This window comes from Contarinia nasturtii, unplaced genomic scaffold, assembly GCF_009176525.2.
Source record: "Contarinia nasturtii isolate CC-2019 unplaced genomic scaffold, AAFC_CNas_1.1 Cnas_scaffold_695, whole genome shotgun sequence".
Taxonomy (NCBI): Eukaryota; Metazoa; Arthropoda; class Insecta; order Diptera; family Cecidomyiidae; genus Contarinia; species Contarinia nasturtii.
The window spans coordinates 380819-404633 of NW_022198046.1; the positions used below are offsets into that span (position 1 = coordinate 380819).

The 23815-nt window shown below is 31.8% G+C and overlaps 1 protein-coding gene across 3 annotated transcripts in view; it reads right to left on the reverse strand.

Moving 5' to 3' along the window:
• Window positions 1–4358: 4358 nt before the first annotated feature.
• LOC116340555 (tyrosine-protein phosphatase corkscrew) overlaps window positions 4359–23815 on the reverse strand; it is a 32389-nt gene continuing 12932 nt past the window's right edge. For 2 of the 3 annotated variants that reach the window (XM_031767107.1, XM_031767109.1), the window contains 10 exons: window positions 8447–8816; window positions 8254–8374; window positions 7869–8155; window positions 7087–7465; window positions 6929–7017; window positions 6833–6853; window positions 6480–6745; window positions 5136–5237; window positions 4995–5053; window positions 4359–4908 (listed from right to left, as the gene is read on the reverse strand). In XM_031767107.1, the coding sequence (XP_031622967.1) occupies window positions 4850–4908; window positions 4995–5053; window positions 5136–5237; window positions 6480–6745; window positions 6833–6853; window positions 6929–7017; window positions 7087–7465; window positions 7869–8155; window positions 8254–8374; window positions 8447–8816 (1753 nt within the window). In that variant the 3' untranslated portion in view covers window positions 4359–4849. Of the gene's footprint in view, window positions 4909–4994; window positions 5054–5135; window positions 5238–6479; window positions 6746–6832; window positions 6854–6928; window positions 7018–7086; window positions 7466–7868; window positions 8156–8253; window positions 8375–8446; window positions 8817–13327; window positions 14446–23815 lie in introns of those variants that run through there. The other variant, XM_031767108.1, reaches the window with a different exon arrangement.

Consider the following 23815-nt stretch of genomic DNA (forward strand, 5'->3'; position numbering starts at 1 on the left):
TTAAGGTGCCTTCATAATACATATGAGGGGAAAAGAGCCAGACAATCGTCACATTAATTGGATCTTCATTCAACCTAGGTAAGATTTCCCTTTTACTTTTCCGCACACACCTAGTGTGTAAGGTAAATTATTGGAATCGGTCGAAAATGTGTTTTCTGGGTGTTTTAGGAGCCAGGGAACACGAATCCAGCGTTTTTTTGATGTCCGAATGTATGTGCGTGGTACCCTGTACCCTGTACTTGTACGCAAAAATTTGTTAACACGATAACTTTCAAACCAGAAAAGTAATTCAAAATCTGACCTCACAGGATGATTGGGGGTGCCGAGGAATAGAAACCATTAGATTTTGAGCGACTTTGGTTGAAAGAGTGACGTGTCATGTCTGGTGTGATGCCCATGGACATCCATGGGAAAAAATCAATTTTTCTTCCAAAAGTGATATTTAATGTATTTGGGTACGAGAAAACCGAATATGACGTTAGTTTTGCGATACAAATATATTTCGACACACTTTTCATACAAAAATTTCAAAAAATTTGGATTTTTGTATGGAAGCCATGCCTGTATGATATCGTAATGAGCTGAAACTTTACACAGGTTATTTTTTTCACACAAAAATAACATACCGAAGGTTTGAAGAGATTTCATGCACAATAGGGGTACTTCCCGAACAAAATTTTGGATTTTTTTCTCAAAAACGAAAATTTTGTATGGAAGGTACCACTTAATTGTATTGAAATTTCTTCAAACTTTCAGAATGTTAGTTTTTTGTGAAAAAAATAACATCTGCAAATTTTCACATGATTATTATATCATACAGGCATTGAAAAGTCTATCAAAAATTATTTGTATCGCAAAACTTATATCAGATTCAGTTTTCTCATGAATTCATATTTACGGTAATTATACGTAATAAATGCATGTTCATGGATCACAGTGCGGAAAAGTTCATCTTACGTATGTAAGACATTTTATTTGCTAGTGTTATTGACAAGAATTTTTTTTAACTTGCCATCCATGTCCATGCAGTGTTTTTTGATCGATTATCTCATCCCAGAGATTTTTTTTTTAAATCTGACTTCACATGATGATTGGGGTTACAACATGGGGTCAATCACGAAATTCTACTGCATCTACAGTGAATCTAATTTTTTTGATAGACAAAATAACAAGGAAAGTAAGCAGAGAAACTCTCCACTAACATAGGATTCATATACGAATGGCGTGTGAGTGAAGTGTGTCATGCAAAATTTTGTCTACTATATATTAGATTCACTGTAGTTTTTGATAAAATTTCCGAAGCCCGATCATGGTATAGTATTTCCTATATAAACCTTATAACTAACAACACCTCTAATGCGTATTCCGAGTACTAATCGAAGTTTGTGACAATATGGCCGTCACAGTTTGGCAAACTCATAACGAATAGATTAAACTGCGTTAAACTGTTGAAATAAAACAGTAGAAATGAATAGATTTTAATTTTTTACATTTTTGAAAGTAAAAAATCTTTTGTTCTTTCAATTTTGTGAGATTTTGTGTCCACAATATTCAAAAATATTAAATTATTAAAAATGAATTGGTTGACATAACCTCACTTTTGTGTCACAATCGTGAAAAACCGATCAATTAATTATTAAAACGAAAGTGAGGTTATGTCAACCACTTTATTTTTTATCAATTTAATATTTTTGAATATTGTGCAGTAAATCTCACGAAACTACCGGAAACTACAAAACAAAACAAAGAATTTTTATTTTTAAAAATGTAAAAAATGAAAATATTTTTATTTCTACTGTTTTAATAATTATTTAATCGGATTATCACGAGTATGACACAAAAGTGAAAAAACAAAAGATTTTTTATTTTCAAAAATGTAAAAAATTAAAATCCATTTATTTCTACTGTTTTGTTTTAACAGTTTAACGCAGTGTAATCGGTTCATTATGATTTTGCCAAACTGTGACGGTCATATTGTCACAAACTTCGATTAGTACTCGGAATACGCATTAGAGGTGTTGTTAGTTACGGGCATGATCAGGCTTCGAAAATTTCACTAGAAAACTAGAAAATTCTAGTGCGTGAAGTTGTCTCTCAGTAGTTTTTCATATAAATTATATGGCCTTTGGTGTGAAGCTGGCTTCGTATTTGACGTCATTCTTCGCACTAGATTCACTAGTTTTTCTAGTATTCTCTAGGGTGATTCGCCCCATGGGTTACGAGGAATAGAAACCATTGGATTTTGAGCAGCTTTGGTTGATAGAGTACAGGTGATTTAACTTACTACAACTATACATTGAATTTGCGAGAGACCAAATAGAAAAAGTAAAATGTTACCCCTTTAAATTTTGGGAAAATTCAGAGCCCCCATTAGGGTAAAATGATGAAAAGTCAATTTTTCACTTTTTGGGTGCAGAATAGAGTGGCCGCGAAAACAACTTTTATGAAATTCAACTTGGTTCACCACCTTCTTCCTTATTTGTTGTGTAGATCACGTGTGCAAAGTTTCACGATGATATCATCACGTTAAGTCGAGCACTTTATGTCGGCATCAATGCCTGTATCGATCATTATGTGAATTTCTTGAAATATAGCATTTTTGATTAATTTAAACACAACTTCAAACAACCACATCGACTCAAAATGAACTGAGGACATCATTTTCGACCATAAACTAACGACTGGAGAAGTTTCAAATGATTTGGATGAAAATAAAATACATTTTCAGGTAAAATTTTCGATTTTTTGACCAACATTTTTTTCAGAGCAAAAATAATGTGATTCCACTGTGGTATACATCCATTTGAACGCATCGTATAGCTGGAACACTGTTATTTGCATAGCAAATTTTGAGCAATGAACATGGGGCCAAAATATGAATATGGATCATGGTATATCCGCACTAAAAGTCACATATTAGACTATTTAAACGACTGTATTCGGTCAGTTTTGATCTCATGAACAGAATCCATGCTGATTGAGTGCATTCTGGTCAAATTTGCGCTTGTTTATACTGGCCGATGTAAAGGAATGTTTTCGACTCGTAATATAAAATGGACCATTTTATGAAGAACCAAAACTGACATTCCATGTTATTTAAATCATACATTTTTGGCTGAAATCGTTAAAATTTAATGAATTATCACATCTTAGTGTTAACAAGACCGTTTAAGTGTTAAGAAGGTATCAAAATTAGGATTTTTTTTGATTAGATGATAAATACCTTTTAAAGCAGTTTTGTCTTTAAAATTGCACACTCAAAAATCAAACGTTTTACATATAGATATGGATTAAATGGCTCTAAATGTGATATTTCATGATATTCTATCGATTTCAGCAAAAAAAAAACTATGATTTAAAACCAATTGAATGTCAATTTTGGTTCTTCATAAAACGATCCATTTTATATTGCGAGTTGAAAACATGCATTCACCCCGGCCAGTATAGCAATGCGCAAATCAGGCCAGAACGCTTTCAAATAGCATTGATATTGTTTATGCGGTTAAAATTGATCAAATTCAGTCATTGAAGTAGGTTTAGAAGTGAATTTTAGTGCGGATATACCATGATCCATTTTCATATTTTAGCCCCACGTTCATTGCTCACAATTTGCTATGTGCAATAGGGTGGCCCAAATCTCTCATAAATGTTGGATCATTGCTCCCAAGTGCTTAAAATAAATTATGGACCAAAACTAGCCAACTTGCATCATTAGATAGAAAAAAGTAATTTGGACCGGCTGGCTAAAATTGTAGGAAAAATGTCATTTTCATTTTGTGACATCAAAAACTTTAATTCACACTTTGGGTACTTTACTGGTTAGTTAGTTTCATGAAGTATATATCTATTGTAATATACATTTATTGAATAGAATGAATCTAGATAGATCCTAGAAAAATTAAGCATATATCAGATGTGCCCCAACAAGGTCTGTACTTGTCACATTTTGTTCATATGATAAAGCGGTGTCGATAGTTTCTACGTTAATACCATTATTCTAGATATCATCTATAAGCGATAATAATTTTATGATAAGTTTAAAACAACAGAAGAAATTTCTTCCTTATATAATGCATCGTTCCTTTTTATATAGCAAACCAAGTAAGTTATACCAAATGATACCAAACTTTTGTTAGATTACACCCCATCTGTTCAGATCACGGATTCTTGCATTATAAATTTCTTACCTTAACTCATAATGAAACCGTCAGAGAGTAAAAGTATCGAAATTTAATTCTATTAGAAATATAGTATGATTATTTTTGAAGCCTTTTTAAATACTTACCACTATAAAATATTTTCCCGCTTGGTCGCCCTGTAGAATAAAAGTAAATTCAAAGTCTAAAACTCACATGAAATTAAAAAAAGAAAACACTATTTAAGTTTTTATTCAACTTATTTTCACGATAATATTCATACATATAGTAGGCCATTGATTTTCGATTCTTTTGACATTGTTTTTTTTTTGGTTATACATGATTGCACTTTAAACAGGAATCAGGCCTATTTGAAATGAGTTGTTATTGAAATTTGAATTTTAAACTCGACTATTTAATCACTATTTCAACGACGAAATATTTTATATAGTATATTTGCTTAAGCTATTATGTCAGTTAAGACAATTAAATATGTATATATATCATTTTGGTTTTCTGCCTTTTTTCCTATTTCAATAACAAAAATGAAAACATCAAATGCCCAATTTATCGTTTTTAACATCATTATCATCATCACATTTACAACAAAATTTTATAATCTATACATAAAAAAGCAGTAACACAACAGTATAATAATAATCATTATAATAATAAAAATAATAATTGAGAAGTGCTTAGAAATCCATTATGTGTCATGATTTTCTCGGTGGAGTTGGTGGTGGTCTTGTTACTTTGGGAATGTTCTCATATACTTAAAATAAAGCGAAAGAAAGCAATTCGTTATTGAGTTCAACAATTAATAGACACATTTTTTTTCTTCAAATAAATTGTACTTACCCGTCGAGGTGGTGACGTCATTTAGTCGCAGTGGAGTTATTTGCGCCTCGGATGTTGATCTATTAATAATAAACATAAAATGGAATTAAAAATATTTAAATGTCAAAAAATACGAAAAAAATACAAGTTTATGCCATTTACCTCGTTTTTTTCTGATTGATAGTATCGTTTTTGTTTATACACAAATTTGACATTGAAGCCGGCAGCGGTGATCGCTGTAGTTCGTTAAGATCACCGGAATATCTGTCAAAAAAAAACGAAATTGGAATGTTACAGCTTTTGTCCGTCTCCAAAAAAAATAGATTCAACTTTTTGACTGGCGTCAAAACCTTTTGCGAAACAATTAACAACATCAACAAGTATTTGACTGATCATTACTAAACTCCAGGGGCCTATCCAATAAATTTTTCATTCGATTAAGAAATGGCAATAACCGATACATTCAAGCCTATTTTAAGATGGAGCATTGTGACTTTATTATGACAAGGTGCTATTATACAACGAGAACTTAAAATGAATTCGAATTCGACGTCTTCTACGTAATATTCAACCTGATTTTAGTTTTTGCAGAGAATACACAGAATATCAAGCACATGTATTTTTTAAATTCAAATAAGGAAGCTGACGTGAGAAGCAAATATCGTGGGATCTAATATTGATGTCTAACTCTTCTGAATTTATATACACTTACATACAGGTATATGACCGCATTTGGAATTAAGCGCTAACATGTACTTACACCATCAATCATTCATCTTGTGTTTGTGATTGTGTTTCCATTTATGGAAACACGATCGGTGCGTTTTTATTCCATTTCTAAAATTGATATATTTCATTTTGTGCAGTAGTATTCTATTAAAACCAAAACATTAGCTTAATACATATAAAAGAAAACAATTCAATATTGACGTAGAACGTAATTGGTTTCTAATTAAAAAAAAAAAAATCTAATCTAGAATTTATGTCAAGACTTTAACAATTGATCAATAAGTCAGACTTCAATAGTTAAGCCTTAATATTTTGGATTGGAGCCTTAATAAGAAACAATGCGATCCAAAGACTAGAAGATATCGATTTGAAAAGATAAAGACAAATTTAGTCTGAATAGAGTGACACCAGAATGAATGAAAAAGTTTAAAACGTTTACTGGCCGTGATGTTTTTTGCGGTCAGCAGAAATATTTCAACAATTTGTTTTTTCATCATTTATTCTCTGCAAATTGTGCATTCGTTTTGAGAAATATACGTAAAATCAATGATTTATTTTTATTTTATTGCTTTCCTGCTTCAGTTTGAGCTCTATTGAAAGCTTAAAATTATAGGTTAAATGATATATATATAGTACATTTGTAATTAAATCTAAAGAGTACAAATTAAAAGGAACTACTGCATCAAATATAGATGATGGATGTGCTGATTTGTTTCGAGGTTTTCGACGTCAGACGGCATAAAATTCATATTTTAAACATAAACTTCGTCCACATACTTAATATTTGAATATTCACGGCCAACTTGAAGGCTCTCTCTTTCAGCCCTCATTCTGTGGAATAGTGTTTGGATGTAATGTTGTACGGCATAGTAAACGAATTTGTATTGGGCTTCGGTTTGAACCATTCCCGATCGTTGAGAACGGACCATTTGAATAGTACGTTGAATATCGATTTCTGTATCAAGACCATTACGATCGATTGTATCCAAAATCATATCAATGACAATGAACGTTCCCGTACGGCCTATTCCGGCTGAACAGTGCTATTTGCGAGAAAAGTAAAAGGGAGAAAAGAAAATTAAAATTAATTGCTTATGGTAATTTTTATTTATTTATTTTTTTATACTTACAACAACAATCGGACCCGCACCCTGTGAAAATCGAAAACAAAAAAAAAAATCGTTAATGTTTTGTTCATTCGCTTAAATTTAAACTATAATACTAACCGGATTAATGTTATCGGATCTAATTTGTTCTTGCCGAGCATTCACATCGTGCAAAAAGTTCAAAACACATCCAGGATCCGCCGGAACACCTAAAGACATTTTTAAAAAATTCATATATAAAATTGTGTTCATTAAAAACTGAAGTCGTGTAAACTCACCATGATCGGGCCAAACTTGAAAATGATATTGGTATATGTGACGTTCATCCTTATTTTTCCACGAAAATAAAAATTCACGCAACGTATAGTCATTGGTTGAACTTTCCGTTAAGCAGGTAACTTTGGCATGTCCCCATTCTTTTGTTTGTCCCTGATCTGGCCAATATCTTGCGCACTTCGTTTTGCCACGCTCTAATTCTTTGGTAGTCATCACAATAACACGAGTGTTCTCTTGCCATATCATGTTCCAGAAGTCGATTATCGTATTTGGTAAACAACCCTGGGTCGCAATATATGTTTTACACGATTCTTTCTCATCTTTTTTCAGTGTTATGGTTGAACCACGTGATGTTATCGATTCACTGCGTTTATGTTTTCCCTGTTTTAAGTAGAAAAGAGAAATAAATTAAAATTACGTAGTAAATGATGATTTCCGTATTATTTTTATGGTGGCAACATCATTGAGATTGACATTTAAAATGTGATGTGCTTGCATTGAAATACAATGCCTACATATCTTCAGAAGTGCATAGTTAGCAAGCATCTATACGAAGTTCTATGATATGCTAAACTTTTTTCCCTCAAAAGGAGGAAGAATCGAAAATGTGCATTTTGTTCAAGTTTTTCTTAAATTTTAAAAACTTATCATTTAAATTTTGTTGATTCTTAAATCTCTTTTTCAACGTTTTGCTTGTGACGCACAACTTAAGATAGCATGTATTTTACAAATTGGCAATATAAAATTAAAAAGTTTCATAACGTTTGTTCTATTGAAAACTTACTTCAGATTTCTTTCCACAATTGGAGCAATTTCCATTCAATGGAATTACAGCCGATTTCATGGCGCATTGAACACATGTTTTATTCAGTAGTTGACAGTTTTGGCAATTCTTTTGTTGTTGTGCAAATGTACAAGCCGCACACAATGACAAACTCAAATTTTCCGTTGACGATGAGTTCATATCACATTGTTCAGTTTCGGATGGTTGTCGTATGTAATTGGCATTAATGTATTCAGCACCGAGTTGCGTTGTATCAACGTCGAGTAATTTCACACGCGTATGATCGACTTGATGAATTTAAAACAAACGATTATTTATTAATTAACGAATAAATTATAAATTGAATTGCAAAAATAAAACTTATTATGCAAAAATTTTCGCTTACATGGTAAAATATTTTTATATCGATTTTTGTTACGATTTTCAATTCGATGTCCTTCTCTCCGTGAAAATGTATGTCTACATTCTTGCTGTTGAAGTGATTCGAATTCCTCCCAGAAGCCTCCCTGATAATTGAATTTTATTTTAAAATTAAAATTTATTTATGAATATTTACACATGAAATGATTTATAATTACCTTTCCATAACAATGTTGTCCGTTTTCCTTTTGCAATTGTTCGACACGTGCATTAATACCAGCCGCTGTGATGCGTGTTGCATTAAATGGCTGACGCAAATGAACCACTGTACCACAAGTTTCGACCATTGGATTTCGTTTATAATGCTCAATTAGTTCACATAGCGTTGGGAATTTTTCACCACCGCCAACATCATATTTGTTATCTTGCCACCGAATCATGACATGCGTTACCTTATCGTCGGTTCGAACTGAAAGCACAAAATCGCCTGGTTTACTTTGCGATTCACGTACTAGAAATGATCCGTTTTTTCCACGTTCCAAAATCAATTTTTCAGCTTCTTTGCCCGATAGGTTTCCATGAAACCATCTGGAATGGAATCAATTAAATTTTAAATTAAAACAAATTTATTTGGACGAAGCTGTTTTCGATTTTATTTTCAATCTGTTTTACAAGCGCTTTATTCAAATAGCAATGACGAACTGAAATCCAGTCACAGCGCACAGTGCTTGCTCAGCCTGAACATTTTTAATTCACACCAACCCCACCACAACTTTAATTTTAATATCTTTCAATAGCAAGCGAAATGAACGCAATCAACTTTCAGCGGATTTAATGCAAAATATAAATTATTAATTGTTTGTAATTATTATCTCATTAGAAAAGCTACGCTTTACATAACACTGTGTGGAGCTAGAGTTGGGGTCTAAATTGTGATTTATGCTTTTTTAGGTTACATTAGCTGACTAATTTGTTTACGCGAAGCGCGTCTGTAAGCTGACACATGGCGATAAAGTATCAAATTAAGGTGCCACTTCTGTTGGTTTCAAATTTTAAAGCTGGCTGATTCTCCAAGCGCCACATGTTTTAAATCTATGAGAATGAAATGTACACGAAGTGGGTAACGTTCTTATTCTATCTAGTAACTGTAGAATATTGAAAAACTTTGTATGGTATCAAATTCAAGTAAGAAGCCATTCATAGAGACTCATTCTAACTCCTACACCGCAAAATCAATAATAACAATGTACTTGTACAAACATATTTAAACTTTTTTCATCAATATTTTCCAATTTGTTTTAGAAATAAATCGATCATTTTTCCTTATTTTTGGTTGAATAAATGGATAAAAATGTTTCCATATAAAAAGATATTAAAACACCACCAACGGTGTTAGTTTAATTTACTATGATAGAAGTGAGAAGCATGTAAATGTTATGAAAATATTGCTTGAATCAATTGGTTAGCATCTATTACGTTAAATGAACTCGCTTGCACTAACCCACCGATTAAAATCATTGACCAAAATAGTCATGTTACAATCAAGTTGGTAAATAATTCAATCGACTACAAGACAAAATTAGAAAAAAAAATGACCAAATTGGCAGTATTTTGCTATTTTCAATACAAACTGAAAAAGCGTTTAGCTGCAATTTCTGTTTTCGGTTTTTTTCTTTTCATTGAATTTCGCCTATTTTTATATAGAGAACATTACATCCATATTCGGCCCATTGATATTTGCCTTCATTGAGCAGTGATAAATTTCAAACAGTAGAAAGTGTTGTTATTGGATTCGAAGAAATTTGCGATATAAGCACATCATTGCACACAACGTACAGGCAATTCACATGCAAGTAGGAAGCAAACGGTATTTCTTTTCTCATCATAAAGCGCTATTATTCGCGCTTATTAATTTTTTTTTGTCTGTCAGAATATTTTATTCATAAAATCACGTTCAGAATTTTAACACGAATCTGAAAATTTACCGTTCACTTAAATGAACCGCGTCAAAACAGTAGAAACGTGTGAATTTGTGTTTGAATGTTCATGTGCTCATGCTATCAAATTGAACATGAAACATAGCATGCAAACGAAAATCCGAATCGCAATAAATATCTAATTGTTAATTCATTTAACGATTCAATCCATCATATGGTGGATCGAATAGTACGAATCTAATGCACAACAGTTACATTTTTACAATTAAAAATTCTCCGTTCGAAAAATCCCATCTATTTATTTATAGATTTCATGTAAAACTGTTTGGTTTGCTAAACGATAAAAAAAAAATTACTCCAAAGGTGTTGAATAAAAACAGTTTTGATTTCTACGTCGTAATATTTACTCCAGAGAAAGTTAACAATCGGTTTGTTTTTGTTTTAAAAATGTAAAGTCAATGTAGTAAGCGACCTTTGACATATTTATATACGAAATGCTACACTATGCTTCTCTACACTATTTTTACACCTATAATTTTGCCATTTGATTCAGAACTTATTTCAAACTTGAGACACATAATGCAGCAAGTATATAAATAAATTTGCATACATTCCTTGAGAGCGTTTGTTAATTCATGGATCGTTGTTCACTAATTATTATTTTTCAGAGAATAAAAGGTGCTACGGGAAATATTGTACGATAAATTTGTTTGAAATGCGCTCTTAAATGAGAACAAAACATAAAAAAGTTTCATCGTGAAAACGTATTAGCGAATATCGTTAAAACACTTTCCGCACATGATAAGATGTATGTGACTAAGACAATTGTTTGTATTTTTTACGTACAAAACGTAGTTTATAATTTCATTAATGGAAATAGAGCATTGGTTACAACGAAACAAAGGGTGGAAACAAAATATTCGATAAGAAATTTTGGTGATTAAATATGTTTTGTATTATAACAGTGGTTTTCGATTCCGTTTTGGGAAAAAATTTCGCGTAGAAAAATGGTCTTTCCGTAAAATATCACTTCCATTAATTGTTTGTGAAAAAAATATCCCCTGTCCTTGAGAAGAACACACATTGTATATAACACGTGCCACGCAATAAATGAAAATTCAATTTAAATCTACATTAGAAAATAAATCATTTCAATAATTTCACACTGCATATAATTATCGATCACCAGACTTGAAGCGTAAACAATGTATGTGGCTTGAAAATTATATAGTCATTCCAAAGCGATTTAAAAATATGTCGGACCTATTCTTTAGATGCAGGGAAATAATATTGCGGTTTTCAAATTGGTAATAATAATAAATGATGTATAATTACACAGGCTCAGAGTGAAAATATTTGACGAAATAATTGATTGCAAATATTTGCCGTCGTCGTCGCAAAGAATAGATCACAAGCAGCCGCATAATGTGCATGTAATTGTTGTCAATTTGATACCGTATACTGCGTTGTTGTGTTTTTACGATTCCAATGTTTGCTCATTAAAATCACAGATCGAATAACGAATGTCAATAAAAGTTGCGAATAAATTTCAGGGATTCGATGCAAAAAGCAGAAAAAAGCAAACCAACTGAATGTGTACTTTTTTTTAATCCATGATAGTTGTGCGAATAAACGAATCTTTGATAACTGGCATTCTAACGATGTGCGCAAATAATTTCAAAACGAAAAAACACACACTGGAATTAATGAGACACGTTTGTACTGTATGTGATATGATTGCCATGTGATGTGATTGAAAAACTTGCTAATTTATCAACAAAATTTGGAATGCATTTTGTTCCGACCTTTCTACAATTTTGCTCTAATTGCCTTGTTCATTAACACTACCTCATATAGGTCTCGTCCACCCTGAATGGAACACAAACAAAAAATGGCAAAATTGTATCGTATCGAAGTTTCACGATTTAATTTGATAAGAAATCATTTTTAGAGATCGATTTTTAGTTATGTGTACAACTCAAAATAGATTTTAAAATTAACATATTTTATATAAGAATAGTCCGTGCATCTGTATATATTGCAACTTTGGATTCTTTTCAAACTGTATAATTGAGTTTTTGTACCAGGTCTTTTTCTGATCGACATGATTGTTTATGTTGGTTTAAAGTTTAAACCACAATTGCTGGTTGGAACACAATGAAATCAATCAATATATGCTAATATTAATGTAATTCACAACAACAATATTTACGAGTTGATGTTTAATTTATAAAAATAGGAGAAAAGAAAATAGAATAATGACTAAGTTTGTCGTGAAAAAGTCACCTTTTTCATCGTCAATCCATAGAACAACTCATGGACATAGAAAATGTGATGACGTCCTCACGAGAATGAGTGTCTTACATATGAGTCATTTTCAGCATAATTTCTCACTTCGTCAAAATCGAATACATTGGGGTTTTTACATAGTTTTTTTTTTGCAAATATGCAAGAAATTTGATATGTTCTAGATAATTTCAGCGAATACTTGAATCGGTTTATACGCTCGTTCGAAAGATATTTGATAAGAAAATCACTTGAAAAGTGAATTCGAACGTGCTTTCGTTGACACTACTAAACGATGTATGAATTAAAATCATCAACATTACTATCTATTTGATTTCATTGACATAAGTGTTCGCTTTAATTTCGAGCACGTATGAAATATATAAGCCAAAACCAGAAACACAACGAAAATATCCAAAAAAATAAATTAATATTTCAACTGCGGATACGGAACATCACAAGCATACACTGGGCATGTATCTCGCTCTCTATAGTCATAACAAACTACGCATACACCAAATCTTTATTTAAATTTACGTTAAAGTTTTGGATATGGTCGGAAGACTTGTTTATTTCTCTGAATTGTATGGATGTAATGATGATATTCACACGAAATTCAGCGAATTGTTTTTTGTTTTGTATTCGTCATTACTACGCTTGAGTAAAGTTTGTGCGAAAATCGATTCATTCTTCAACACGCAATCACAATACAAAAACATAAATGCGTAATTATTCACATTTTATGAATTTTCAATGCGATTTAAACTCATAAATGAATGTTCAGGCATTTGAAATATTTTCTGCTTATTTTTCAAGCGTAATTTTCGGGAACATACAAAGATTTAAAAAAAGCAGAAAGAAAGTAATTATACTAACGGATAGCAAAAAAGAGTAGCTCTTAGTCTGGCAATAGCGGCTGATAAAATGATTTGTGAATTCGGTACAAAGTCATCGATCAAAGAACCTTTGCGGCTACCATTGACCGATAAATCAATATCCATTCGATTGATTGTATCTGGATCCACGTCAACGACATCATAACCATCGTCGTATAACAATTGTGAATTATGTTTTGATGCTCGCCGCGACTGTGAAAAGTGTGGCTTTCTCGATTTTTGTTGCAAGTAGTTGACCGTACCAATGGTGTTGGTGATTTTTGAAATATACTTTGAAAACATCATTGTTTTCTATCACTCCTTCGATTTGTTTTAAATAAATAACTTAATTACGTTAGTTTTTGTTCGAAATGCTTTTTTTTTCGTTTAACTCGCGTACACTTTTCACTATACTATGTTCAAGTTTTATTTGTTTTGTTTAATTTCGCACAGAGTAGTGTGTCTTTGTTTTGTTTGTGAATCAGATATTTAAATTGTTCATATATACACGGATGTGGATAAGCCTTTTTTGCTTTGTTCGACTGTTGAACTTTGCAAAAAAACTGCATTCACACACCGCCAAATTTGTATTTAAAAATTATAATGCGCGTGCAATTTATTTTTTCTTTTGATTCTTTACTGATGCGGATTTCGATGATTGGGTTTCAGCCTTTTTTGCTTTGGCTTGTTCTTCCAAATTGAGAACAGCTTCGACGATGTGTTCGAAGAAAAATGCTCCAGACATTTTGTCAACGTTTTTGATTTTCTTCAAAAAAAATGTTTTGCAATACAAAATTGATCGGTTCTTGTTTGAACACGCTCCGTTATGATTGTTACAGTTTGAAATAAAGCTCTAACTTTGAGTTAAGCAGCTTTAATTTATTTTTTTATAGAATTAAAATTCGTCGATCAATTATATATCACGATTTTAAAAATGCTGATTTTTATTCACTTGTTTCTTTTTTATTAATTTTTGAACAACAAAATTCGAATTGAAGATTTTTTGTTCGATCGCGTTTCGTTACGATGCGGTCGTCTTTTCTCGTTTAGGGATTTACTAAGGCGCGTATGCGCTAAACGCAATGACGATCTCTTGATTGAGGAATATCAGTCAGAACTAAAGCAGTTTGGCGACATTTCTACCTATTATATATATTTGCCGATCTGTCGGCAAAACATATGCAGGCCAGTAGAAATGTGTGAATTATACATATACATAAACGACGTGTTGTGAGCACCGCGCGAGCGACAACACAATTTGCTTGTGTCTGTGTCACTATGTTTCCATTCGTTTTTGGTTGACGTAGTATATAAGTTGATATGGGTATTAGACGCCAAATGTGGTCATCACACGCTCGACAACGATAAAAATGTGGTTCGCAAATTTAACGAAGCTGAGCAATAACAATAACAACAAAACACATAACAAACGAACGAACAAACAAAAAAAAACACCATGAAAGATTAATATAAAAACCGCACAATGAACAAGAAATGAATTTTAAACTAGCTGAATGGTGGTGTCATGTGTGCTTGTATGTGTGTAAGTGATCAGCTTATTTACGAAGGTGCACGTACGTATCTACGGAATTCGAATATAATTTCTTGATTTGTTTATTTTTCTTTGTCTTGGTGTGCATGGTGTGCGTGTGATAAACAAATTCGTTACCGGTCATAAATTCTTGTTTTCAATCAATTCCTTGGCTGAGCCACCACTCCAATCTTAGCTACGTGTGTTCTCTATATTCAACACATTGTGTATTGTTAACTCGAAAACTAAAGTATAATTTTATTATTCGTTAAATTAGCGACGTTAAACAATTCCCGATGGAATATTCTGATTTATTCACAATTTAGCAATTATTCGCCAAATTTCAACAAGTCTTGTGACTCGTGTGGCGTAATATGTTTTTATTTTTCATTTTGATTTTTAAGACTCAAACTTTGAGTGATACGCACATTAAAGCAATTGTGGTGTTAACCAATTGTCTCTTACGTGTATCATATAAATTGATGATCAAATTTTTATCATTCAACTGCCTTCAATACATACTTTGCATGCCGTGTATTTCATTTCATCACAATAGTATGTCAATTGGTTTTAATTCTTCATACACAATACAATTACAACTACTAATTAAATTCGAATCTGGAATCTCAATAAATTTTTATTGATTCGTATTGATGAAGAAAAACAACAATAAAGAAAAACAGAAGTGAGTTTGTTAGACTTTTTTGTTACATCGACCGCATTTGCAAAAGGAATGTGATAAACAAATTTTATTATTTGACTTTTATGGAATTCGGCAAATGATGAAGGAAAAGATAAAGAGAATAAACAAGATCACATATTTTTTGTTATTTTATTGAAAACGAACCATTTGGTGTGGGATACGATTCAATTGAATAAAAAATCGATATTTTTGAAATATTTGACTTAACAAATGAGAAATATGGCATAGAAATTTCAATTTCTTCGGAAACATATGCTTGGAAACAAAATCAGTAATCGTATGTCGGAGGAGTGTATCATATTTGTTCTGCACGAGATTTAATTTGAACATATGCAAATCCATTAAAATGTTATTTTTATTCACCAAGCCGGTTTTCGAATGACTTAGCAAACCGAAGAAATAATCCTGAAAAATGATTTTAAGTGAACATGTGCAGTAGCAAACACATTGGCTGGAAGAATGCATTCTACTAACTATTTCTTATATATCAATGAGTAATCAATTAAGCCAAACATTCAAGTTGAACCACATAGAATTCGTTTACGTGATGAATATTCAATTTGTTCTTCAAACAAAATACGAGGGCTGCTCCATATATTTCTAGAATTGGCAATACTGACGTTGCTAGATGCAAACCATTGTCATATTCGTTAAGTTTGACATTTCGTAGCCTAAACATCCTCAGAATGTTCTGTCATACGCGCGCTATTTGTATTATTTACAGTGACATCTAAATTGCGTCTCAACAAAAAAATAAATTTTACTCGTGAAAATTTTCGTGCGATAATTTACTACGACTTTGGATTGGGTGTATCTCAACAACAGTGTTTTGATCAACTTCATTTGGTCTTTGGCGATGAAGCTCCATGCAAGGCCACTGTATATCACTGGTTTACTGAATTCAATCGTGGTCGTCATTCCCTCATCGACGAATTCCGTGAAGGTCGTCCAAAATCGGTTGTTGTTCCAGAAACTATCGATGCTGTCAGAAACATGATAAAGCAAGATCGTCATGTCACATACCGTGAGATTGAGGCATCCTTGGGCATTAGTATGAGAAGCATACACACGATTTTGCATGAACATTTGGCCGTAAAAAAGATTTGCTCTCGTTGGATTCCACATAAATTGACCGATGACCAAAAATTAGCTCGTGTGAATTGGTGCAAAGAAATGCTCAACAAATATAACCGCGGTGCATCATATTCCGTCTATAACATCGTCACAGGCGACGAATCGTGGATATATGCGTATGAGCCCGAAACTAAACAGCAGTCGACAGTATGGGTCTTCCAAAGTGAAGATAATCCAACGAAAGTTGTTCGAGCAAGAAGCCCTTCGAAGCAAATGGTCGCCTGTTTTTTCGCAATTAGTGTACATGTGGCAACAGTTCCACTAGAGGATCGTAAGACCGTCAATTCTGATTGGTACACCACCATTTGTTTGCCCGAAGTGTTTGGTGAAATAAGAAAAAACGACCGTCGTCGCAAAATAATTCTTCATCATGACAATGCGAGCTCTCACACATCTCATCACACAACTGAATATTTGACCGCTCAAAAGATCGAATTAATGGGCCATCCACCGTACAGTCCTGATTTAGCACCCAACGATTTCTTTTTGTTTCCGAGCGTAAAGAAAAAACTGCGTGGTCAACGATTTTCGACGCCAGAAGAAGCAGTTGATGCGTTCAAAACACACGTTTTGGAGATATCGGTTTCGGAGTGGCATGAATGCTACGGCAAGTGGTTCGAGCGTATGCAAAAGTGTATCGACCATCATGACGAATACTTTGAAAAACAATAAAGCCATTTTTGATAAAAAACGATTGCGTTGTATATGCTTTTCTAGAAATATATGGAGCAGCCTACGTATAACGGTATAACCAATAACCTTTAAAACTTCTGTATTTATGTAAAGTATACATTTGAAAAGTAGAAGTAAAATGGAGCATAATAAATTTTACCGAAAAAGAATGGAGTTCTAAGCTTCAATGAAACGATAACGTTAAAATTTTGCAAAGAATCTTTGTTTGTGTCTTTATCACTTATACCAGAAGTCGATTATATTGCTCTGTGTCGATGTTTTACCTCACATACAAATGAAGGTCATTTTGGTTCATCCAGATTCAAATAAAACCCTCGGAGAAACCCACAATGGAGTAAAAACTGAGTAAAAAAACATGAAAACTTCATGAGAAGCTTATAAAATTGGAATTTTGATTAAATTTTTTTCAGACTTTTGGGGAAGTACACATTGATATTCTGAATCGTGCGCTTAAAAATAGAAATGAAAACTTATTGTTAACTATAAATGCTGATCAGGTATAAATTAATCACATTAATGCAACGAATAACAAATACACTTATAAATGCATTAAAAAGGTGGCACTTGTTCACATCATTGGTAGACAAAAAGACTTGCTGGATAAATGTATTGATTTTTAAGCAATTAACATAAGATTTTATGAGCATTCATTTCAAGTTGAAAATATTATAGGTTACTAATAATACTGACCCATTAAGTGATTGAGAGTAAGTTTTACATAATTACCTAGCAGATGGAAAATAGTTCATTTGAATGCCCTGATATTGAAATGAAACGTTCAACATTTTACAGAAAATCATCTTGGAATATATTGCTAGAATGCTGTGTTATAGATTTATATCTAGTTTAGTAAAGCATTGCATTTTGATCATCATTTATCGTGCACTGAATACTGAAGTAGAACAATTATTATATCTAACAATATGCATATATGCCAAGGTATATGCCAATATTATAGATAGGAATCAGAATTATATCCACGTAAGTGGGAAAAGATTTTTATTTTTTTCAGTTTGCCTCTCTCAATTATGGTCAACATTTAAAAACAAACCATTGCCATTGAAACTTTTGAATTGATGTGCACGTCTACATTAAAAAATAAGTTATGACAAGGATGTTGTTTTTCTGTGAATCGCTCTTCCTACCTTCCAAAATGCAATACCAATAAAGCTATTGTGCATTTATTCATCGAATTAAGTTCTGTATTTTTTATATGCACATTTTTATCTTCCTCAATCTCTCTGGTCAATTTGATTCAATGCCAGTTTTTTGTGGAATTGACGATAAGCAATTCAGTTTCATCAATCATGTAACTGATTTTTAATCATACGAAATAGTGTTGAAAGCAATACAATTTGTTAGTATGAAATATTTTTGTATAGCATTCTGCTTTAACAAGCATTAATTCTGTTCTTGAAAGTTATTGTAACTCTTCGGCATCTTGAGTGTTGAATTGAAATTAATGTTTTATTCAAGTGACGCGACACAATTTATAGAATCAAGTACGCTACACAGATGGGAAATTGAGTTTACTGTCGAACAATACAATAAAAATTTGTTGTGGAAACACATTTACAGGGAATCAGCAACTGGCATTGAAATTTCAGGAATGCACATTTGCCTATCCTTTGAAGAGTACTCATGTAAAACGTTACTTTGTTTTGCATTTACGTGAGAACATATTTCAGGATCCAATTACATACATTTAAAATGTTAGCAAATTTTCAGCACTCTAAAACACATGACGAGGCACAGGTGAATTCCGAATGCAATATTTTGCATACATTATCATATTCGTTTTAGTATTATTTTGCATTGAATGCGTTTACTTCAACTTGATGTACAATTGGTTATCATCTTTTGTGCCACGTAATAGTTTTTAACGCAGAAGTTTAATTAACATTTTATTAAAATGCAACAATAAAAATTACCAAATGATTGTTCAAGGATTGTGTTGTTTTTATGAACTTTGGTTTCTTCAACTTTGATTTCGATGGAGAATACAGTTTTTTAATGCGCATACACTTCACAAGATTCTCTATCATTTCTTCCTTATTTCGAATGTTATATTTTTTTTATAAACCAAATGGTTTTTTCATTACGTTTTTTTCTCAATCAAATCAAATCATATAAATAAGCGTGAATTAAAAATACTTTGTAATTGGCGTACAAAGACATTTTGCTTCAAATGCATGTGTATAGTCTAAAGTTGCTGAATATGTTCGAAAAAAAGATGACTTTTAACATGTTTTGAAAGGCATTCGTGTAATTATTTGCACGTCTGAGATTTGTGAAACGAACTACAAAGACTTCATTCGTATCAAGAAAAAGAACAACATTATTACAACATTTATTATAAATTAACATCCATGATGATTGGAATTAATGATGAATTCACAAAAAAGTCGTAAATAGAGTATTTTCTAAAGCTTTTATTTATCGCAATTCAGAAAAAAAGTTGTCAACATAACAATATTTTCGTTATTCACCGGTATAAGAACGTTCTAATGCACGACGCAATTATATTGCACAACAATGAAATCCATTATTATAATTTGGCCAAATATAGATTAACTCTTTGCTAAAGGGTTTTTTCATCTAAATTCATACTATATGGTCAAAAATATGTACGTAATTGTCCAGCACGAATAATTGTAAACAACATTTCTTGAGTCGCAAAAAACGTTCAACAATAAGCTCTTTTATGTGACTGTGCAACATCTTATTCCGAATTGGAAACGCTCTCTTCCACCTCGCTTGATTCCCGCACATTTTTTGTCGCAAGTGGACTGAATGACCATTGATTGTAACTTTTTTTTCTATAAGTCAATTGAATCAACAATAATAATTGAATAACATTAATAAGAGGCAAAAATTGCAATTGGATCCAAAGGCAAATACCATTGTTAAATTTATTCACTATTTATCATTTCCATTAACACGACGTAAAAAAATTATCTACTTCGACAAATTGATGATATATTTGATTGATTTTATCTTTCGCCATGAAAGTCAACCGAACCAAGCCCAATTTAAAACAGGCAGATTTTTCTGTGATATTGGCTTGACATTGAACGCGGTGAAAGTTTTGCACGAGAGTTCACCACTCAAGATTAACTGATTTCTGATTCTTACGGATTTAGATAACAATGTGCCTTGAACACTTTCTAGAGTACACATGATCGGATTTACTAGCGTTCAGAGAAGTGAATCCACTACGCAGATTACAATCTGCGATGTAAATATATTCAGTTCTACTTGTCCAGTAGTTTGGCATGAGTGTTAATTGGTTTGTTTTCTTTGTAAAAGATTGTAATTATTCATATTGACATGGACACCATTCAAGTAAATAGTACATCGTGAATGTTTTATTTATATTATTTTTAAGATTTTTTTTTTTCGTGTGCGATTTGTGCCGTACGTGACAATTATTTCTTCGAGACGCGCACGCTTATCGGCAAAATTAACTCATTGTGCATTCTTATCCAATAAACCTTGTACAGTTCAATAGCTTATCGCGAATATTGTGTTTTAAGTGCATGACAAGCGTTTTGTGGGCGAAATGAAAAATAAAATTCTGGGAAATGCTTATATTCATAATTCAAATGCCTTCCAAACTTGATTACCGGACCCAGTATGTCTATAAAATTCAACTTAATGCATTACATATTACACTGCTTTCATTATTACGTATTTGCAATGCTAATTCAGCGAAAGGTGACGAATTAATTTTTTTCTAAAAAAAAAGTTGAAAAAGTGTTTTTTTTTTTTCGGTAAATGCTGTGAAAATTCAAAGTTAAAAAAAATGTGTAGAGATTTTCTGGAATTTCGATCAGTTGATACTTCTCAAATTGCACAGATACATACACAGAGAGAAAGAGAGAATGAAAGCAAAAAATTGCTTCGTTTTTCACCAACGACCTTTTATACTTTGTATATAATGGAGAATTTTCATTAAAATCTTCAAACATACGTATATATTTTAATTGCTATAAGAGAGCAAATATTTTATGGTCACATCAAACAATAATAATAATGAGTTTTTTGCTTTACTACAAAAATATCTCTCTTATCGTATCTATAATATCTCTCTTATTAATCGTAAAGATCGTCTGTTTTAAAATGTATTTGTCTAAATATACTAATTTTGACTCAACGCCGTTCTTCAGAGATGAGATAAATAATGTAGTATTGTAGTAATGTATTAGTTGTTATTAGAATAACTTTATCTTAATTTATTAATTAACTGAAAGAGTACAAAAACTGGATTCCATATTAATACTTCCTTTCTAACGATGAACAATTCAAGTAATTATAAAGATAAATATATCTATATACACTTTAGCAGAACTTAATTTGAATCAAAACAAATGTGGGAAAAGGTGTCATTGTTAATTCCAACTTATAGAGTTGGATAAGTAGTATTATTTGTATTGTAATTCAAATTTAGTCAGCAGAATTGTTCAGTCATATTTGCATTCTATATTCAGGTAAAAATCACATCACGTGTCTCTTGACTTACTCAGCCAATACCGAGGTGTTTGTATGCCAATCGAACTCAGTACTGCCCAAAAAGATTCCATTTCCCGCTCTTTTGTGTTTTTTTAAACAAATTCTGTTTATTTCAAGTAAAAAAAAGCATTTCCGACGAATGAGATTGTCTCATTGATTAAATGAATTTAAAATATAACGTATTCAGATGTGGAATCTGCGGGATCATTCACCATTTTAAGATTATTCCATTTTTGTGACAAAACAACAAAAGAATAAACAAACAAACATTCGACAGTGTTTTCAACAAAGACGCGGTTTTTGTGAATGAAAAATGAATTTCAAATAAATGCACCCACATACGAGACATAGTTAAACGTCACTCATACCAAGATCATTTAAAGACATCACATTTGACGCAGAAAAAAACACGACCACATGCATTGAATTTCGCTACTGAATTATAAATCTTCACCTTGACTTTGGTCGATAAAAGTCCGAACAATAAAACATTGTTAAAATTGACAACCGGGAATCTCTTTTTTTAAATTTCAGTTGCAAATGCATCATTTGGAATCATAAATTTTGGAAATATGAATTCACAGAAAAAGATTGAATTCTTAAAATTGAAAAAGATGGTTTCTGTCTGACATAATTGTAATATTTATATCAGGGTGATGAGACAAATACAGACAGCTGCCAGACTCTTCTTTTGTTTTGAATAATTAATACACATGTGTACATGTTCCTGATTTTTTGTTGTCTTTCGACACAATTGCATTGTAAAATGTCTTACGCCTCCAATTGTTTTTACAGCGTAATGAAAAACATGCCGTATCCCAACTCGGATTCATTCATTTCGAAATCAATTATTTGTCAAGATATGTCAATTGCAATGACGTTTATGATGTCATTTCTTTTATAAATTGAATACATTCGCTAGTAAAACATTGTGACATACATGAAGACTATTTGATGTACTACATTTTAGTCTCGTTGCAAGTTTTTGCAGCATAACAGCATAATAAAAAAAACTTATAAATCGAAATTTTATTGAAAAAGTGAGATCATTGTACAAGGTCCAAAGAACAAAAAATTAAATCATTAATATGTACTGATTATTTTGAATGTGAGCATTGAAAATTTAACGATCAGTTCTATGCTAGGGGACGGAAACCATTAGCTAGTTTTTTATATTTCAAGTAAAAACTAGGAAAATTAGAAAAAAACTAGCAAAAACTAGAAAAATTAGCAAAAATTAGCAAAAATTATTTGATCCGCCATTTTGATATTCTGCCATGATTTGGTGACTGAATCAATTTTACAAGTCGACTATTGAAAGAAACAAGTACTTTATGCACGATTTTGTGTTAAAAAATAATAATTAAACTAATTTTCACTATTATAAGTGTATATTTATTCAAAACACATAAAAATATGTCTGAACAACAAAACGTCAAAATACTTCATTGTGTCAGTACAATCATTTGATTGTCATTTGACAGAACAAAAAACTAGAAAACTAGCAATTTCATAAAGGAATATTAGCATTATTAGATTATTCAAGCAATAAACTAGTAAATTAGCTAAAAACTAGTAAATTAGCTATAAACTAGAAAAACTAGCATTGGTTTCTCTCCCCTAGGTTCTATGTGAAACTAGAGTAAAAATTTCAAATCCGTTCCCATTTCGTATTTGTTCAGCCGCTATGGTGAAGCTTTTCCACGTATCTGTGTCACAATTTATTATGTATGTAGTTTAAACTGTGCACAAACACACAAAATAACAATTATCAATGATAAAATCTTTTTAAAATGATTTTTTATGGTCCATAATACTAAACTAAATCCAAAGCGATATGGAAAAATAGTTTATAGAAAAGGAATTTAGTTTTTTACAAGAAATATACATTAGTCCAGTAATGTGCGAAGGGGGGG